Source organism: Cyclopterus lumpus, chromosome 21, assembly GCF_009769545.1.
Source record: "Cyclopterus lumpus isolate fCycLum1 chromosome 21, fCycLum1.pri, whole genome shotgun sequence".
In the NCBI taxonomy this organism is placed as follows: domain Eukaryota; kingdom Metazoa; phylum Chordata; class Actinopteri; order Perciformes; family Cyclopteridae; genus Cyclopterus; species Cyclopterus lumpus.
Window position 1 is genome coordinate 824631 of NC_046986.1, and position 17870 is coordinate 842500.

Genomic DNA, 17870 nt, shown 5'->3' on the forward strand with positions numbered 1-17870 from the left:
TGAACCAACAGTTAGGTGTAGACAACTGAACCAACAGTTAGGTTTAGACAACTGAACCAACAGTTAGGTTTAGACAACTCAACCAACAGTTGGGTTTAGACAACTGAACCAACAGTTAGGTTTAGACAACTAAACCAACAGTTAGGTTTAGACAACTGAACCAACAGTTAGGTTTAGACAACTAAACCAACAGTTAGGTTTAGACAACTGAACCAACAGTTGGGTTTAGACAACTCAACCAACAGTTGGGTTTAGACAACTGAACCAACAGTTAGGTTTAGACAACTAAACCAACAGTTAGGTTTAGACAACTGAACCAACAGTTGGGTTTAGACAACTAAACCAACAGTTAGGTTTAGACAACTAAACCAACAGTTAGGTTTAGACAACTCAACCAACAGTTGGGTTTAGACAACTAAACCAAAAGTTAGGTTTAGACAACTGAACCAACAGTTGGGTTTAGACAACTCAACCAACAGTTGGGTTTAGACAACTGAACCAACAGTTAGGTTTAGACAACTAAACTAACAGTTAGGTTTAGACAACTGAACCAACAGTTAGGTTTAAACAACTAAACCAACAGTTAGGTTTAGACAACTGAACCAACAGTTAGGTTTAGACAACTGAACCAACAGTTGGGTTTAAACAACTGAACCAACAGTTAGGTTTAGACAACTGAACCAACAGTTGGGTTTAAACAACTGAACCAACAGTTAGGTTTAGACAACTGAACCAACAGTTGGGTTTAAACAACTGAACCAACAGTTGGGTTTAGACAACTAAACCAACACTCTATTATGGATCTAATTGACTTTCCATTGGCATCATTTTCGTCCTGAGTGACAAGTAAAAAAACATTACAATTCGTGTCCCTTTAGGCAAAACTAATAGATTTGTGACTATTTCACAATGTGCAATGATACCGAGCTGGCTGATCACAGGACACTGGCTAGTCACCTGTAATCACAGTGCTACCTGTGTGCTACTGTAACAGCTGAGAGGGTCCAGGAGAGCCAACAACGCACACTATCACTGGTGAACTCCCCTCACTCTTCACGGGGAAGATTGGGTCTGTTCCACTCTTGTGCTACTTTCAGTCCATATTTTTAGGTACAAATGCTCATTTGGCAGAAGGCCGAATGGAAAACGAGGCACTACATCGACACAAGGAAGTCCAAATAAGTAGTAGCGTAGTTTAGTTACAGCAAGGCCGCCTCAAACTCTTCTGCCCACGGTTGGTAGGTTTGAGAAAGACAAGCAGGCCAACAGCTCAGTGTCGGTGCCGTGAGTCCTGGCCGAAGCCGCCCGGGGACCCCCGGTTACGATGAGGCTTGTATGCATCCTGGTAGGGGTCCTGGTAGTCCTCCTCCACCAGGGGCGAGTTGTCCCGGCTGTGCTGTGAGCCCGAGGACAGGCGGTTGCGGTTTTTCCGCGCTCGCTCGTTATGGTAGTTCTCATCGGCGGGCATCAGGCTATGGCGCTCTATGGGGGAAAGGTCCGTTGTTGTGTGGTTACTGTTGCGGTTTCTTTGGACCTGTTTGAGAGAGAAAACACTGATTTATCAGCAATAGATACAGAAGCTGCATGATTCATGATGTTAAACATGATACAACAAAGTCTCATGGCAGTTTGTGAAATAGTCATGTAACTGACCTGTCAATCACCTTACAGCCCCGCCCTAAAGCATCCCGCTTTATGGTCTGTTTGACTCTAAATTACCATAATTTACTAAATGAATATCAAGCTGTATTGAAGAAGACTTGAAACTAGAGATTGAGACCAAAAACTAATGTTTACTGAGGGAATAAATCAAGAGAAGTAGAGTCATTTATATAGACTTCTATACAACCAGAGGAGTCGCCCCCTGGTGGTCGGGAGAGAGAATGCAGCTTTACCACATGAAGCATAGACTTCTATACAACCAGAGGAGTCGCCCCCTGGTGGTCAGTAGAGAGAATGCAGCTATAACACATGAAGCATAGACTTCTATACAACCAGAGGAGTCGCCCCCTGGTGCTCAGGAGAGAGAATGCAGCTTTAACACATGAAGCATAGACTTCTATACAACCAGATGAGTCGCCCCCTGGTGGTCTGGAGAGAGAATGCAGCTTTAACACATGAAGCATAGACTTCTATACAACCAGAGGAGTCGCCCCCTGGTGGTCAGGGGAGAGAATGCAGCTTTAACACATGTAGCATAGACTTCTATACAACCAGAGGAGTCACCCCCTGGTGGTCAGGAGAGAATGCAGCTTTAATACATGAAGCACAGACTTCTATACAGCCAGAGGAGTCGCCCCCTGGTGGTCTGGAGAGAGAATGCAAGTTTTAAAACATCTGCATCGGCTTCACTCGGTAGGTTGTCGCCTGGTGAGCATACAATTAACTATAAAATGAGGAGAACACAGGTGCCAGCTTCACCTGAATGGCAGCAGGATACGGGGAGAGAGCGGTGGAGCCCAGGTTGCGTCCCAGCAGGGGGTTGAGTGGCGTGCTAAGGGAAGTGTGTGTAGCACGCCAGTAAGCCTCCAGGTACTCTGCCAGATGTTCACAGGCGTCTTCAAGCTGGTTCTCATCCAGAATAATATCAAACATTTCCTGAGGGGGAAAGGAAAAGATGAATGAGTGGTTTCACGACTGATCAAATCTAAGCAGCTTCTGCGTTGTTTGAAGTTCACTCACAGAAGGGCACTGAGCTAGTTTCTCTGCTGCAACAAGCTGCACATTCAAGTGTTTGCTTTGAGACTTCCCTCTTGATTTGATCAGCCTCTGGAGGACCTGTGGTAAGCACATTAACACAGTATAAAAACACAAGGAAGCAGCTCTGATTATGGACAAAAAAACATGACTGCTACCTTTAAAAGTCATCCCCTCACTGCCTCAAAAGACACCGCTTGCAGCTTTAAGAGTACCAGTGCAGTGCCCGTTGGGGGTGTGGCCGTTCAGGGTGTGCAGCTCATTGCAGCGTTATCAAGAACCGGTTGTTCATCCATCCTTTGTCTTCATCGTATTCGGGTCATTACACAGCAGGCTGAGCAGGTTATTCCAGACGTCTCTCTTTCCAGGGAAAGCGTTCCATCTCTCCCTGATGAACCCGAAGGCGCTCCCAGACCAGATATATGATCCCTCCAGCGTGTTCTGGGTTCACCTCTGGACTTCTTACCAGTTGGACGACCGGGAGGATTCTGACAAGATGTTGAACCACCTCAGCTGGTCCTTATTAACACTAAAGGATCAGCATCTCTCCTCCAATCTCCCTCTAGATGTTTGAGTTCCTCACCTGGTCTCTAACTCTGAGCCCAGACTCCCAGCCGCTTGTATCCGTGATCTCAAGCTCTCGGTCTCTATCCAGAGCTCATGACCTTCGCTGAGGGTCGGGACATAGACGGAGTGGTGAATCCGAGAGCTTAGCCCTCTGGTTCCGCTTCCTCTTGACCACAACGGTCCGGTACGACAACAGAATCGAACCGCCGTCCACCTCCTGCTCCCTTGTTCCCTCACTAGTGGACAAGAGATACTTGAGTGCCTTGCTTGGGGCAGTGACTCACTCCCAATCCTGAGGGTGCAATCGACTGTTTTCAGACAGAAACCCAATAGCAGACTTAGAGGTATTGAGTCTTTGGTTGAAACGTTAGTCAGAATCCAGAATTCAGCAACAACTCTTTGGCTGCAAAGAATGCTTTTCACTGTTTATTCAAAGTTGACCAATAAGGAATGCATTGCCAATTTGGACAGAATATAAAGTCTCAAAAAAACGATGCAGACGCAAATAAGTGTGAATACTACCATATGAATATGAATGAGAGTAGTAGTAGCACTAATGACAGCAGAATAATAATAGAAGAAGTATGAATATTTAAAAAACCGAATAATAGAATACCCTGTGGACCCACCACCCGCAGGGAGAATTATCGGGGTCGGGTGCTATGTAGACCGGGCGGCGGGCCAGGCGGGAGACCTGGGCGGGCCGATCGCCGGCGGCATAGACTAGCTCTAGGGACGTGGAACGTCACCTCACTAGCGGGGAAAGAGCCAAAGCTGGTGCAGGAGGTGGAGCGGTACCAGCTAGATATAGTTGGGCTCACCTCCACGCACAGCATGGGCTCTGGAACCAAGCTCCTGGAGAAGGGTTGGACTTTGTCCTTTTCTGGAGTTGCCCAGGGTGAGAGGCGCCGGGCGGGAGTGGGGATACTCATGAGCGCCGCTGTGTTGGAGTTTTCCCCGGGGAACGAGAGGGTCGCCTCCCTGCGCCTACGGGTTGCGGGGAGTAAGGCTCTGACTGTTGTTTGTGCTTATGCACCGAACAGCATTTCGGAGTATCCGGCCTTCTTGGAGTCGGTGGGAGGGGTCCTGGAAAGGGCGCCGCCTGCCGACTCCATAGTTCTCCTGGGAGACTTCAACGCTCACCTGGGCAATGACAGAGAAACCTGGTGGGGCGTGATTGGGAGGAACGGCTTGCCCGATCTGAACCCGAATGGTGTTTTGTTGTTGGACTTCTGTGCTAGCCACAGTTTGTCCATAACGAACACCATGTTCGAACATAAGGTGGCTCATAAGTGTACCTGGTACTAGAACACCTTAGGCCGGAGATCAATGATCGACTTTGTAATTGTATCATCTGATCTGCGGCCGTATGTCTTGGACACTCGGGTGAAGAGAGGAGCAGAGCTGTCAACTGATCACCACCTGGTGGTGAGTTGGATCAGATGGCGGGGGAGTTGGCTAGAAAGACCTGGCAAGCCCAAACGTGTAGTGAGGGTGAACTGGGAACGTCTGGCAGAGGATCCTGTCCGGGAGGTCTTCAACTCCCACCTCCGGAAGAAGCGCCGGAAGACTTTGGGGTGGATTCACCCATATCGCTGGCAGAGGTCGCTAAGGTAGTCAAAAAGCTCCTTGGTGGCAAGGCGCCAGGGGTGGATGAGATCCGCCCTGAGATGCTGAAAGCGCTGGACATTGTTGGGCTGTCTTGGTTGACACGCCTTTTCAGTGTCGCATGGGGGTCGGGAACAGTGCCCATGGACTGGCAGACCGGGGTGGTGGTTCCCATCTTCAAGAAGTGGGACCGGAGAGTGTGCTCGAACTATCGTGGTATCACACTGCTCAGCCTCCCGGGAAAAGCTTATGCCAGGGTGCTGGAGAGGAGGCTCCGACCGCTTGTCGAACCTCGGATTCAAGACGAACAGTGCGGATTCCGTCCCGGTCGTGGAACAGTGGACCAGCTCTTTACCCTCGCAAGATTACTGGAGGGGTCCTGGGAGTTTGCCCAACCAGTTTACATGTGCTTTGTAGACCTGGAAAAGGCTTTCGACCGGGTCCCTCGGGGGTTTTTGTGGGGGGTGCTGCGGGAGTATGGGGTGCCGGTCCCGTTGGCACGGCCCATCCGGTCTCTGTACGCCTGCAGTAGGAGCTGTGTTCGTCTCCTCGGTAGTAAGGGTTAGGGTTAACCCTAACCCTCCGCCAGGGCTGCCCTTTATGACCGGTCCTGTTCGTGACCTTCATGGACAGGATATCTAGGCGCAGCCAGGGGGTGGAGAGGATCTGGTTCGGGAGTCTCGGGATCGCCTCTCTGCTGTTCGCGGATGATGTGGTCCTGTTTGCCTCCTCGGACTGTGACCTCCAGCATTCACTGGGGCGTTTTGCAGCCGAGTGCGAAGCGGCAGGGATGAGAGTTAGCACCTCCAAATCTGAGGCCATGGTGCTCTGCCGGAAACCGGTGGATTGCTCCCTCCAGGTGGGGGCAAACTGCCTACCCCAAGCGAAGGAGTTCAAGTATCTCGGGGTCTTGTTCACGAGTGAGGGTAAGGTGAAGCGGGAGATCGACAGGCGGATCGGTGCGGCTGCAGCAGTAAAACAGGCGCTGTACCGGTCCGTCTTGGTGAAGAGGGAGCTGAGCCGGAAGGCAAAGCTCTCCATTTACTGGTCGGTCTACGTTCCAACCTTCACCTATGGTCACGAACTCTGGGTCGTGACCGAAAGAACGAGATCTCGGATACAAGCGGCAGAAATGAGCTTCCTCCGTAGGGTGGCCGGGCTCAGCCTTAGAGATAGGGTAAGGAGCTCAGACATCAGGGGGGAGCTTGGAGTCGAGTCGCTGCTCCTTCGTGTCGAAAGGAGTCAGCTGAGGTGGTTCGGGCATCTAGTCAGGATGCCTCCCATTAGAGGTTTTCCGGGCACGTCCAACTGGTAGGAGGCCCCGGGGAAGACCGAGGACACGCTGAACAGATCGGGTCCGGTCTACATCCAGGACATGGTCAAACTAAAAACACATCATTTTCGACTATACCTTGAATAGGGAGGGTAGAGCCGTAGTAGCACTCTAGTAGCACTTAAATGTCCCTTACCGATAGCACTTTGTAGTTTGGCACTTTAGTAGCACTTAAATGGCACTTACGGATAGTTTGACGTTATTGAAGAAATTGTACTTGCTTGATTCTTGTTGTTCTGAGTTTGGACTCATGGTTTAATGCACTTATTGTAAGTCGCTTTGGATAAAAGCGTCAGCTAAATGTAATGTAATGTAATGTACGCTGGAGGGATTATATCTCCCGGCTGGGGAAGCCTGGGTCGGCCTGCTGAACCTGCTGCCACCGCGACCCGACCCCGGATAAGTGGCTGATAATGGATGGATGGATGGATGGAATAATATAATACATGTTGCATCCTGCTAGGAAAGGCCAGTCGTCTCTCCGGTATGGAAGCTTCAGTCTCACCTTCGGAGAGGACACTTTGACGTGGACGATGATGGGCGCCAACGAGGTCTTGATGAGCTGAGCTGGATGGTTGATGGTGTCTGCGTCCAGCACAACCAACTGCAGAGACCTGGCCAGCTCGAATATACGCTCGATTTCACTCTGGACCTCCGCTGCAAGAAGAACAAAGAGGCCATCGTGAAACACCCGGGACGGGACATGCACATCATTGAGGGGGCAGGACCTGTGGCTTTACCCAGGCTGGAGCGGGTGTTGGATCGCTCAATGATGGCCCTCTTACTGGGGTTGTTCAGGACGGACCTCTTGGCCAACGCTATGTCAGCTGTTACCCGGGTGATGGATATCCTGCAACCACACAAAGTAAACACTCAGGAGGAGAAGGAGGAGCAGGAGGAGGAGAAGGAGGAGGAGGTCTGACTGCTCACCTCCCGTCAAACCGGTGCTTCAGGAAGTCAAACAGGGCCTTCTGCATCATGTCCGTCACCTGCAGCGAGGAAGCGAGGAGACGAAGGAGGACACGAGAGGAAAAGGAGAAGAAGGATATTAAACCAAAGAGGCTTCCACATCCTCTCACTTGTATTGAACAAGGACTCTTGTTACCATTCCTTCTGTACATTATCTTTAACCGCTTCCTGTCCATGTGTGAAATATAGAGACGGCTCGCATCCATTCCACACCTTCCGTCATCAATGTCTTTGGACTGCGGGAGGAACCCAGAGAACCTGGAGATAACATTCAAACTCCACACAGAAGGCCCGTCTCGCCCGGGAATCGAACCCTGGGCCGCTTTAGCTGTGAGGCAACCGCACCACCACTAAATAAAGTGATTCAGAACGTCACCACGTGATGAATGATGAACATGTCCACAGAATTAGTTCTGTTGACATGAGAAATGTCTATGTGGATCCAAACGGTACATTTACAGTCCACCATATTTTAAAATGAACCGTTCACCCGGAAGTTCATCGCCACGCCACGGCAACGCCGGGATCAGGAGACTGATTCTAGGACAACTGACTCGGATAATCTGATGATCAATGAACAGTTTTTTTTTTAACTTCAGGATGAAATTGTTTTTGTTAATAAAAGTGATTATTTTATTATCCTCTTTTGTGCCTGCCCAAGACTCACACGTGTTACAGTGGAGCCCAACGTGGGGCGGGCACATGGATCACCAGGAGCAGCACGCCGAGATGCCAACTCAGCCGATCGTGGCGCTGGGGCAGTTGCTGGCGGTGATCGTGGCCATGCAGAGCGAGCAACTGGAGACAAACCGGCAGTTTCTGCGGGCTCTCCATGACCAGGCTAAGAGGCAGACCTTCGCCCTGGAGCAAATCACCTCGCGGTCAGCTGCAGCTCCGCCGGCAGCGAGGCCCTCCGCGCTGGCGGGGATGACCCTGCACAGGATGACCGCAGCGGACGACGCACAGTCATTCCTGGACTCCTTCGAGGCTACAGCGGGGGCGTGTGGCTGGCGTGAGGCAGAGTGGGCGGTCCGCCTCCTGCCTCTTCTGGCCGGGGAGGCACAGACCGCGGCCCTGCGGCTGCCCCCGAGAAGCAGGCAGCTTTACGCGGACGTGCATAAAGCCGTCATAGACCGGCTGGCCCGGTCTCCGGAGGACCACCGGTGGAGGTTCCGCGAGGCCACGCTGGGCCCCGAGGACTGGCCATTCGTTTTTGCTTAGCAGCTGAAAGACACCGCCACCAGATGGCTGCGACCCGGAGGCTCGGTTGGGACACAGGAAGTAGCGGAGAAGGTGGTCCTGGAGCAGTTTGTGGGCCCGAATGTGGTCACACGCCGGGTATGGCCCGTCCGACACCCGTCCCACGGAGGAGGCTACCTCCGCAGCTTCCGGCACAGCCAGCTCCGTGGCCGGCACCCCTCACTCAGGTCCCCGATATACCGACCACGGCCAGCACCAGCACTCTTCCTGACCTACAGGGGGTTTCTCAAACACCAGGGCAGGAGTGTTGGAGGTGCAGGCAGCCCAGGCACTTCCGGGGGAAGTGTCCATTGATGGAAGTGGGCCAGGTGATTTGGGTTGCCGCCTCTCCAAGATCCTCGTCTGGGAGCGACGTACCACGTTCCGGTAAGAATCCAGGGGGGTGCATGCCAGGCGATGGTGGATTCAGGCGCAACATTTCTGCAAAGAGTGTCGCGCAGGTGCTGTTTCAGGTCATCTCCTGACTGACCAGAGCACCCAGTTCATGTCAAGAACACTATTCGGACCAGTGTGTACCACCCACAGACCGATGGTCTGATTTTCTCCCTTTGAACTGTTGTTCGGCAGGACTCCGCGGGGGGTGCTTGACCTGATTAAGAAAAACTGGTAAAAGGGGCCTAGCACCAGTAAAAAACGAGATCCAGTACGTCCTGGACCTGCAGGCAAAGCTCCACACACTGGGTCGGATGTCCCGTGAGAATTTGCTCCAGGCCCAGGAGCGTCAACAACGGCTGTACGACAGAGGGGCCAGGCTGAGACAATTCACACCGGGAGAGAAGGTACTTGTATTGCTTCCTTCTTTCAGCTTTAATCTCCACGCCAAGTGGCAAGGGCCCTTTGTGGTCACACGGCGAGTGGGGGATGTAATGCACTTATTGTAAGTCGCTTTGGATAAAAGCGTCAGCTAAATGACATGTAATGTAATATAATGGATGTCGACTATGAGGTGGTGCATTCTGACAGGGGCGGAGCTACACAGGTTTACCATCTCAACCTCCTAAAAGCATGGAGGGAGGCGGAGTCTGTTTCTCTGGTGTCCGCGGTATCCGAGAGAGAGGAGCTGGGGTCTGAGGTCTTTGTGAAGACCATCTCTCCAGGACCCAGAGAACTGACATTGCCTAGTTGCAAGAGCAGTTTTCTGACGTGTTCTCTCTCCTGCCAGGACGCACAAACCTCATCGTGCACCAGATTAAGACTCCTCCGGGCGTGACGGTGCGCTTGCGGCCCTACAGGTTACCTGAACACAAAAGAAAAGTGGTTCAGAGGGAATTAGCGGCCATGCTGGAGATGGGGGTAATATAAGAGTCACACAGTGCCTGGTGTAGCCCCATCCTTCTTGTTGTCAAGAAGGATGGGTCTATACGGTTCTGCGTGGACTATCGCAGGGTGAATGATGTGTCACGGTTCGATGCTTACCCAATGCCCCAGGTTTGACGATCTGGACCGGCACTGCGCGTTTCTTTATGACCCTGGATTCAACCAAGGGCTACTGGCAGATTCCTCTGTCGCCAGAGTCCAAGGAAAAGACGACCTTCTCCACTTCGTTTGGGTTATACCAATTTACCACACTTCCCTTTGGGTTGTTTGGGGCCCCAGCCACGTTTTAGCGCCTCATGGACCAGGTGATGCGTCCGCACGCTGCATATGCTGCCACCTACTTGGATGATGTGATCATCCACAGCACCACCTGGGCGGAGCATGTGCAGCAGGTGGGCGCGGTGCTCGAGTCCCTGAGGCAGGCGGGGCTCACCGCCAACCCAGGGAAGTGTGCAGTTGGACGGAGCGAGGTACGGTATCTGGGGTACCACTTGGGCATACGTTAGGCCGGATGGTATCCTGGCCTAAGATGGGAGGTGGAGGTATGTGGCAGCGGGGTGTGGTTAGGCTCATGAAATCAGCCTCAAGAACACAAGAACCGTGGTCCTGATGCAACATGAGGATTAGTCCGTTTGACCCATGACTATAAATGATGATGATGAAGTTATTTCAGCTCCATCAGAGCTGCAGCCATCGTTCATTTGAGCGTAAACATGCACTTCCTGATAGTAAAGTGTTATATAACTCATTTCAGGGACAACTTTGGGTCAGTGGTTAGCAGGTCCGTCTTTCAATCAGGGGGTTGGTGGTTCAATCCCCGCCCTAGTCGATGTGTCCTTGAGCAAGACACTTAACCCTGAAAAAAAAGCGTCAGCTAAATGACATGTAATGTAATGTAATATCATGCACTAATATACACCGTGTCATTGAAATCAAATCATAACCTTTATCAAAGTCAGTTTGGTTACTTGGCTGTTGTTTGATTTCTATATTTATATTTTTGTCTTTTGTAGTTCATCACGATAATAAAACACAATAAAACTTCACATCGCACGGCGATGAAGAAAATGCCTTTATTTATATATTTAGTGAATAAAAGCATGAAAGCGGTCTTTACCTCGTAACCTTTGAGGGACGGCCCGATCAGGACGACCGGCCTCATGGAGGGAACCACGTCATACGGAGGGATGTGCTCGGCCTGCACACAGTCAGTCATATTATTAATGTTGGCAATATATTCACAAGCGTGTCTTTAAATATCCCAAAGGTATTCAGGTTAATACCATATATTTGAGGAGCTCATAGGAGCATTTTCCCTTTTATTTGCATAAGAAATAACTTTTAACTATTGGTTAACATTTGTCAAATTAGCTGGTGTTATTGTTCTGTCAATCAACTGGACTAATCGTTGCAAAGTAAAGAATGTATAGTCTATTATTGATGTTTGCACTCGACGTATAACTTAAAAATACCCCAAGTGTTAAAAGAAGTCACATTTTTTTCTATAAAATGTGAGATTTAAAGATGTAAAGTTGTTTTCTGTGTGTTTGTATCTCATGAATGAAACTCACTACCTTCTGCTTCTGCTTCCCTGAAACAGAAAAGAAAGGAAAGACACGATGAGCGCGTGTGAACTGGACCAGAGGACTCGTGGAAACACGTGCACAACAACACGGACGTGCACGAACCTGCAGCGCTGGGGTTCGGCTTGAAGGAGCCCGACACCGCGTCTCCCAGGCTGGAGGAGGAGTTCCCGCTGGACTTCCTGGCAGCCAATAGAAAGAGAGAAGAGGTCAAGTCATGTGACCACAGACGGACTTCCTGCGACACCATGTGAGTCACACCTGTACCGAGGAAGGGTCACAAAACTTTACACTTATCCTGAAGGTAGATTATTGTGCCAGAGTTTCATTAAAGAAAAAAGAAGAAGAAAAATATAAACATTATATTATATACAATTATATTTGACCTGTTAGGATGTTCTATTCTTGCTCTTATATGACGTTGTATGATGTTTTTAATTGTATGTACATTACTATTTATAATATGTTTCATTTTGTGAAGTGCTGTATAAATAAACGTGTCTTAATGGAGAAATTAATTAAAACACTCTAAAAACATTAATAGTTTGACATGTGCTCTTCAGCCTCTTGTGGCCACACTGAGTATTACAACAACAAACAGTTAGAGGCAACAATAACATCATTTCACCAGACTGATAAACACTTAGATACCGTAGATACCTTAGATAACTTTAGATTACCTTAGATACCCTTAGATACCCTTAGATACCTTAGATAACCTTAGATAACCGTAGATACCTTAGATAACCGTAGATACCTTAGATAACCTTAGATACCTTAGATACCTTAGATAACCGTAGATACCTTAGATACCTTAGATACCCTTAGATACCTTAGATAACCTTAGATAACAGTAGATACCTTAGATAACCTTAGATAACCGTAGATACCTTAGATAACCGTAGATACCTTAGATAACCTTAGATAACAGTAGATACCTTAGATAACCTTAGATAACCGTAGATACCTTAGATAACCGTAGATACCTTAGATACCTTAGATAACCTTAGATACCTTAGATAACCTTAGATAACAGTAGATACCTTAGATAACCTTAGATAACCGTAGATACCTTAGATAACCGTAGATACCTTAGATACCTTAGATAACCTTAGATACCTTAGATAACCTTAGATAACAGTAGATACCTTAGATAACCTTAGATATCTTAGATACCTTAGATACCTTAGATACCCTTATTGTCTTGGATACTCACAGATTAAACAGTGTTTAAATGAACTTCTAAACTTCCTCTCTTTCTCTGCAACCCTCCAACTGTCCTCTCTTTTGTACTTGCTGGTTCCTCCTCTCTTTTCTACCTGCTGGTTCCTCCTCTCTTTTGTACTTGCTGGTTCCTCCTCTCTTTTCTACCTGCTTGTTCCTCCTCTCTTTTGTACTTGCTGGTTCCTCCTCTCCTTCACTCGGCTGCTGGTTCCTCCTCTCTTTTGTACTTGCTGGTTCCTCCTCTCCTTCACTCGCCTGCTGGTTCCTCCTCTCTTTTCTACCTGCTGGTTCCTCCTCTCTTTTCTACCTGCTGGTTCCTCCTCTCCTTCACTCACCCGTGGAAGCGTCCTCTCTTCTGTTCCTGCTGCAGTCGGATGTTTTCCAGCTTCAGAGGACTCGGGATGAAGCCGATGTCACAGCCTTCCTTCACCAGGCGGCCGATCCACCAGTCGTTGTTGTACTTCTGGAGGGAGAACAAAGGAAACATCACTGTGACAAGAGAACAAAGGAAACATCACTCACTCTACTACTACTGACTCTACTACTACTGACTCTACTACTACTGACTCTACTACTACTGACTCTACTACTACTGACTCTACTACTACTGACTCTACTACTACTGACTTTACTACTTTAAATGATAATTCATGTGTAAACTACAATGGAGTGGACCAACCCTCCATGGACTAAACATTCCATGGACTAACTCTCTATGGACCAACTCTCCATGGACTAACTCTCTATGGACTAACCCTTCATGGACTAACCCTCCATGGACTAACTCTCTATGGACTAACCCTTCATGGACTAACCCTCCATGGACTAACTCTCTATGGACTAACCCTCCATGGACTAACTCTCTATGGACTAACCCTTCATGGACTAACCCTCCATGGACTAACTCTCTATGGACTAACCCTCCATGGACTAACTCTCTATGGACTAACCCTTCATGGACTAACCCTCCATGGACTAACTCTCTATGGACTAACCCTTCATGGACTAACCCTTCATGGACTAACTCTCTATGGACTAACCCTTCATGGACTAACCCTTCATGGACTAACTCTATGGACAAACCCTTCATGGACTAACTCTCTATGGACTAACCCTTCATGGACTAACTCTCTATGGACTAACCCTTCATGGATTAACCCTTCATGGACTAACTCTCTATGGACTAACCCTTCATGGATTAACCCTTCATGGACTAACTCTCTATGGACTAACCCTTCATGGACTAACCCTTCATGGACTAACTCTCTATGGACAAACCCTTCATGGACTAACTCTCTATGGACTAACCCTCCATGGACTAACTCTCCATGGACCAACCCCTATATGGACTAACTCTCCATGGACTAACTCTCCATGGACTAACCCTCCATGGACTAACCCTCCATGGACTAACCCTCCTTGGACTAACCCTCCATGGACCAACCCTCCATGGACTAACCCTCCATGGACTAACCCTCCATGGACTAACTCTCCATGGACTAACCCTCCATGGACTAACTCTCCATGGACTAACTTTCCATGGACCAACCCTCCTTGGACTAACCCTCCATGGACCAACCCTCCATGGACTAACCCTCCATGGACCAACCCTCCATGGACTAACTCTCCATGGACTAACCCTCCTTGGACTAACTTTCCATGGACCAACCCTCCTTGGACTAACCCTCCATGGACCAACCCTCCATGGACTAATCCTCCATGGACCAACCCTCCATGGACTAACTCTCCATGGACTAACTCTACATGGACTAACTTTCCATGGACTAACTCTCCATGGACCATGGACTAACTCTCCATAGACTAACTCTCCATAGACTAACCCTCCATTGACCAACCCTCCTTGGACTAACCCTCCATGGACTAACTCTCCATGGACTAACCCTCCATGGACCAACCCTCCATGGACTAACTCTCCATGGACTAATTCTCCATGGACTAACTTTCCATGGACCAACCCTCCATGGACTAACCCTCCATGGACCAACCCTCCATAGACTAACTTTCCATGGACCAACCCTCCATGGACTAACTCTCCATGGACTAATTCTCCATGGACTAACTTTCCATGGACCAACCCTCCATGGACTAACCCTCCATGGACCAACCCTCCATAGACTAACTTTCCATGGACCAAGCCTCCTTGGACTAACTCTCCATAGACTAACCCTCCATGGACTAATCCTCCATGGACCAACCCTCCTTGGACTAACTCTCTATGGACTAACCCTCCATGGACTAACCCTCCATGGACCAACCCTCCATAGACTAACTTTCCATGGACCAAGCCTCCTTGGACTAACTCTCCATAGACTAACCCTCCATGGACTAATCCTCCATGGACCAACCCTCCTTGGACTAACTCTCCATAGACTAACCCTCCATGGACTAATCCTCCATGGACCAACCCTCCTTGGACTAACTCTCTATGGACTAACCCTCCATGGACTAATCCTCCATGGACCAACCCTCCTTGGACTAACCCTCCATGGACCAACCCTCCATGGACTAACCCTCCATGGACCAACCCTCCATGGACTAACTCTCCATGGACTAACTCTCCATAGACTAACCCTCCATGGACTAATCCTCCATGGACCAACCCTCCTTGGACTAACTCTCCATGGAGCCCCAGGTTGAGCTGCACCTCTTTGATGTGGAGGAAGTCTTTGGCATCAAAGGACACGGCCGTGCCGGCCACAGGGACGTCCTCATCCAGAGCGCCGCAGTAGCTCACGTTGGTCCTCACGGCAAACGCCACGGCTTTAGTCTGAAGGCGGCAGCGAGAAGATCACAGTTAGGAGGCAACGTGAAGGGGAAGCAGAGATCATCTCACAGATTATGGGATGTTACATCGGGACGTTGTCGGTGTATTTATAACAGAAGCACAGAGAGAGTTGTCAGAGCAGCAGTGTGCTGATGAAGAGATGAAGAGCTCCTGATGAAGAGCTCCTGATGAAGAGATCCTGATGAAGAGCTCCTGATGAAGAGTGATGAAGAGCTCCTGATGAAGAGCTCCTGATGAAGTGCTCCTGATGAAGTGCTCCTGATGAAGAGCTCCTGTTGAAGAGCTCCTGATGAAGAGCTCCTGTTGAAGTGCTCCTGTTGAAGAGCTCCTGTTGAAGAGCTCCTGATGAAGAGCTCCTGTTGAAGTGCTCCTGTTGAAGAGCTCCTGTTGAAGAGCTCCTGATGAAGAGCTCCTGTTGAAGTGCTCCTGATGAAGAGATCCTGATGAAGAGCTCCTGATGAAGAGCTCCTGATGAAGTGCTCCTGATGAAATGCTCCTGATGAAGAGCTCCTGTTGAAGAGCTCCTGATGAAGAGATCCTGATGAAGAGCTCCTGTTGAAGAGCTCCTGATGAAGAGCTCCTGTTGAAGAGTGATGAAGAGCTCCTGTTGAAGAGCTCCTGATGAAGAGTGATGAAGAGCTCCTGTTGAAGAGCTCCTGATGAAGAGTGATGAAGAGCTCCTGTTGAAGAGCTCCTGATGAAGAGCTCCTGTTGAAGAGCTCCTGATGAAGAGCTCCTGTTGAAGAGCTCCTGATGAAGAGTGATGAAGAGCTCCTGTTGAAGAGCTCCTGATGAAGAGTGATGAAGAGCTCCTGTTGAAGAGCTCCTGATGAAGAGCTCCTGTTGAAGAGCTCCTGATGAAGAGCTCCTGATGAAGAGCTCCTGATGAAGATTGATGAAGAGCTCCTGATGAAGAGTGATGAAGAGCTCCTGATGAAGAGCTCCTGATGAAGAGCTCCCGATGAAGCACTCCTGATGAAGAGTGATGAAGAGCTCCTGTTGAAGAGCTCCTGATGAAGAGTGATGAAGAGCTCCTGATGAAGAGCTCCTGATGAAGAGCTCCTGGGCTCCTTCAAACACTTCAGGATCAGCTTTATTGGCCACGTGCACCATCATGGACTACACGTGCGCTCTCGTCATACATCCATTGAGCTTCAGCTCTGGTCCGTTGAACTTCAACGTCCTAGAGAAGAGATTCTTTCATTGGACCGTAGATGACATATGAATATGCAGGTGAAACGGAGTTCTGGCTGCTGCTGTAAGTGAGCCATCTTTCATAAGGAATGACAACTCTACTTCACCAATTCAGTATATATGATCTATAAATACCTGAAAGAAAACATTCAAATATCAAAGCTTTTAGAACACGTGGCCGTGTGGTCAGCATGAGTATTACAACAACAACAATGTACATTTAAATGTGACTCGGTGAGCTGACCTTTGCCCTCTCCAGCTGGACGGTGGCCTGCTGCTCCCTCTCCTGCCGGCCCTCCTTCTCCTCCTCCAGGGAAACATCCGAGTCCGACGGCCGGCTGGTGTAGGAGTCAGCTGAGCCCTGAAGGAGGGACAACATTATGATCATGATAACATGACGTGAAGGTGCGAAATACGGTCAATATATCAATATTCATCTTGGTGTTCCTGGTGAAGTTAATGTTTTAATGAAGGTTTTAGAGATTAGTGTCTTAAGACAATATTTATTGATGATTCTAAAGCCAATAATAATAATAATAATAATGTTACATTCAACACTTGAAACGATGAAGACAAACAAAATGTAAACCACACTTTAGTTTACCGAGGGAGATAATAATAATAACTAAATATGAAAGAAATATAAATCATGAGCTCTAAACTAAAGATAAATATAATGCTGTCCATGAAGTGCACATTATCATAAAGAATCATCAACAGTCGGGTTACAAAATAAAATCATTAAAAACGATATGAAACATAAACAAAACGTTTTAAATTACAAACTTGCAGCGTCTTTAAAACATTATTCACCTCCAATTATTATGAAGTGAATCACACACATGTTCTGATCCGACCCGGTAACCGGGGTCCATGAAGTGAATCACACACGTGTTCTGATCCGACCCGGTAACCGGGGTCCATGAAGTGAATCACACACATGTTCTGATCCGACCCGGTAACCGGGGTCCATGAAGTGAATCACACACGTGTTCTGATCCGACCCGGTAACCGGGGTCCATGAAGTGAATCACACACATGTTCTGATCCGACCCGGTAACCGGGGTCCATGAAGTGAATCACACACGTGTTCTGATCCGACCCGGTAACCGGGGTCCATGAGGTGAATCACACACGTGTTCTGAATCCGACCCGGTAACCGGGGTCCATGAAGTGAATCACACACGTGTTCTGATCCGACCCGTTAACCGGGTTCCATGAAGTGAATCACACACGTGTTCTGATCCGACCCGGTAACCGGGGTCCATGAGGTGAATCACACACGTGTTCTGATCCGACCCGGTAACCGGGG

At 48.8% G+C, this 17870-nt stretch overlaps 1 protein-coding gene across 2 annotated transcripts in view; it reads right to left on the reverse strand.

Moving 5' to 3' along the window:
• Positions 1-812: 812 nt before the first annotated feature.
• cacnb4a (calcium channel, voltage-dependent, beta 4a subunit) overlaps positions 813-17870 on the reverse strand; it is a 29334-nt gene continuing 12276 nt past the window's right edge. The window contains exons 3-14 of one of the 2 annotated variants that reach the window (XM_034561373.1): positions 16803-16919; positions 15224-15346; positions 12894-13021; positions 11440-11516; positions 11323-11342; positions 10869-10949; positions 7136-7194; positions 6946-7055; positions 6711-6862; positions 2683-2778; positions 2422-2598; positions 813-1534 (exon numbers count right to left, since the gene is read on the reverse strand). In XM_034561373.1, the coding sequence (XP_034417264.1) occupies positions 1271-1534; positions 2422-2598; positions 2683-2778; positions 6711-6862; positions 6946-7055; positions 7136-7194; positions 10869-10949; positions 11323-11342; positions 11440-11516; positions 12894-13021; positions 15224-15346; positions 16803-16919 (1404 nt within the window). In that variant the 3' untranslated portion in view covers positions 813-1270. Of the gene's footprint in view, positions 1554-2404; positions 2599-2682; positions 2779-6710; positions 6863-6945; positions 7056-7135; positions 7195-10868; positions 10950-11322; positions 11343-11439; positions 11517-12893; positions 13022-15223; positions 15347-16802; positions 16920-17870 lie in introns of both variants that reach the window. The other variant, XM_034561371.1, reaches the window with a different exon arrangement.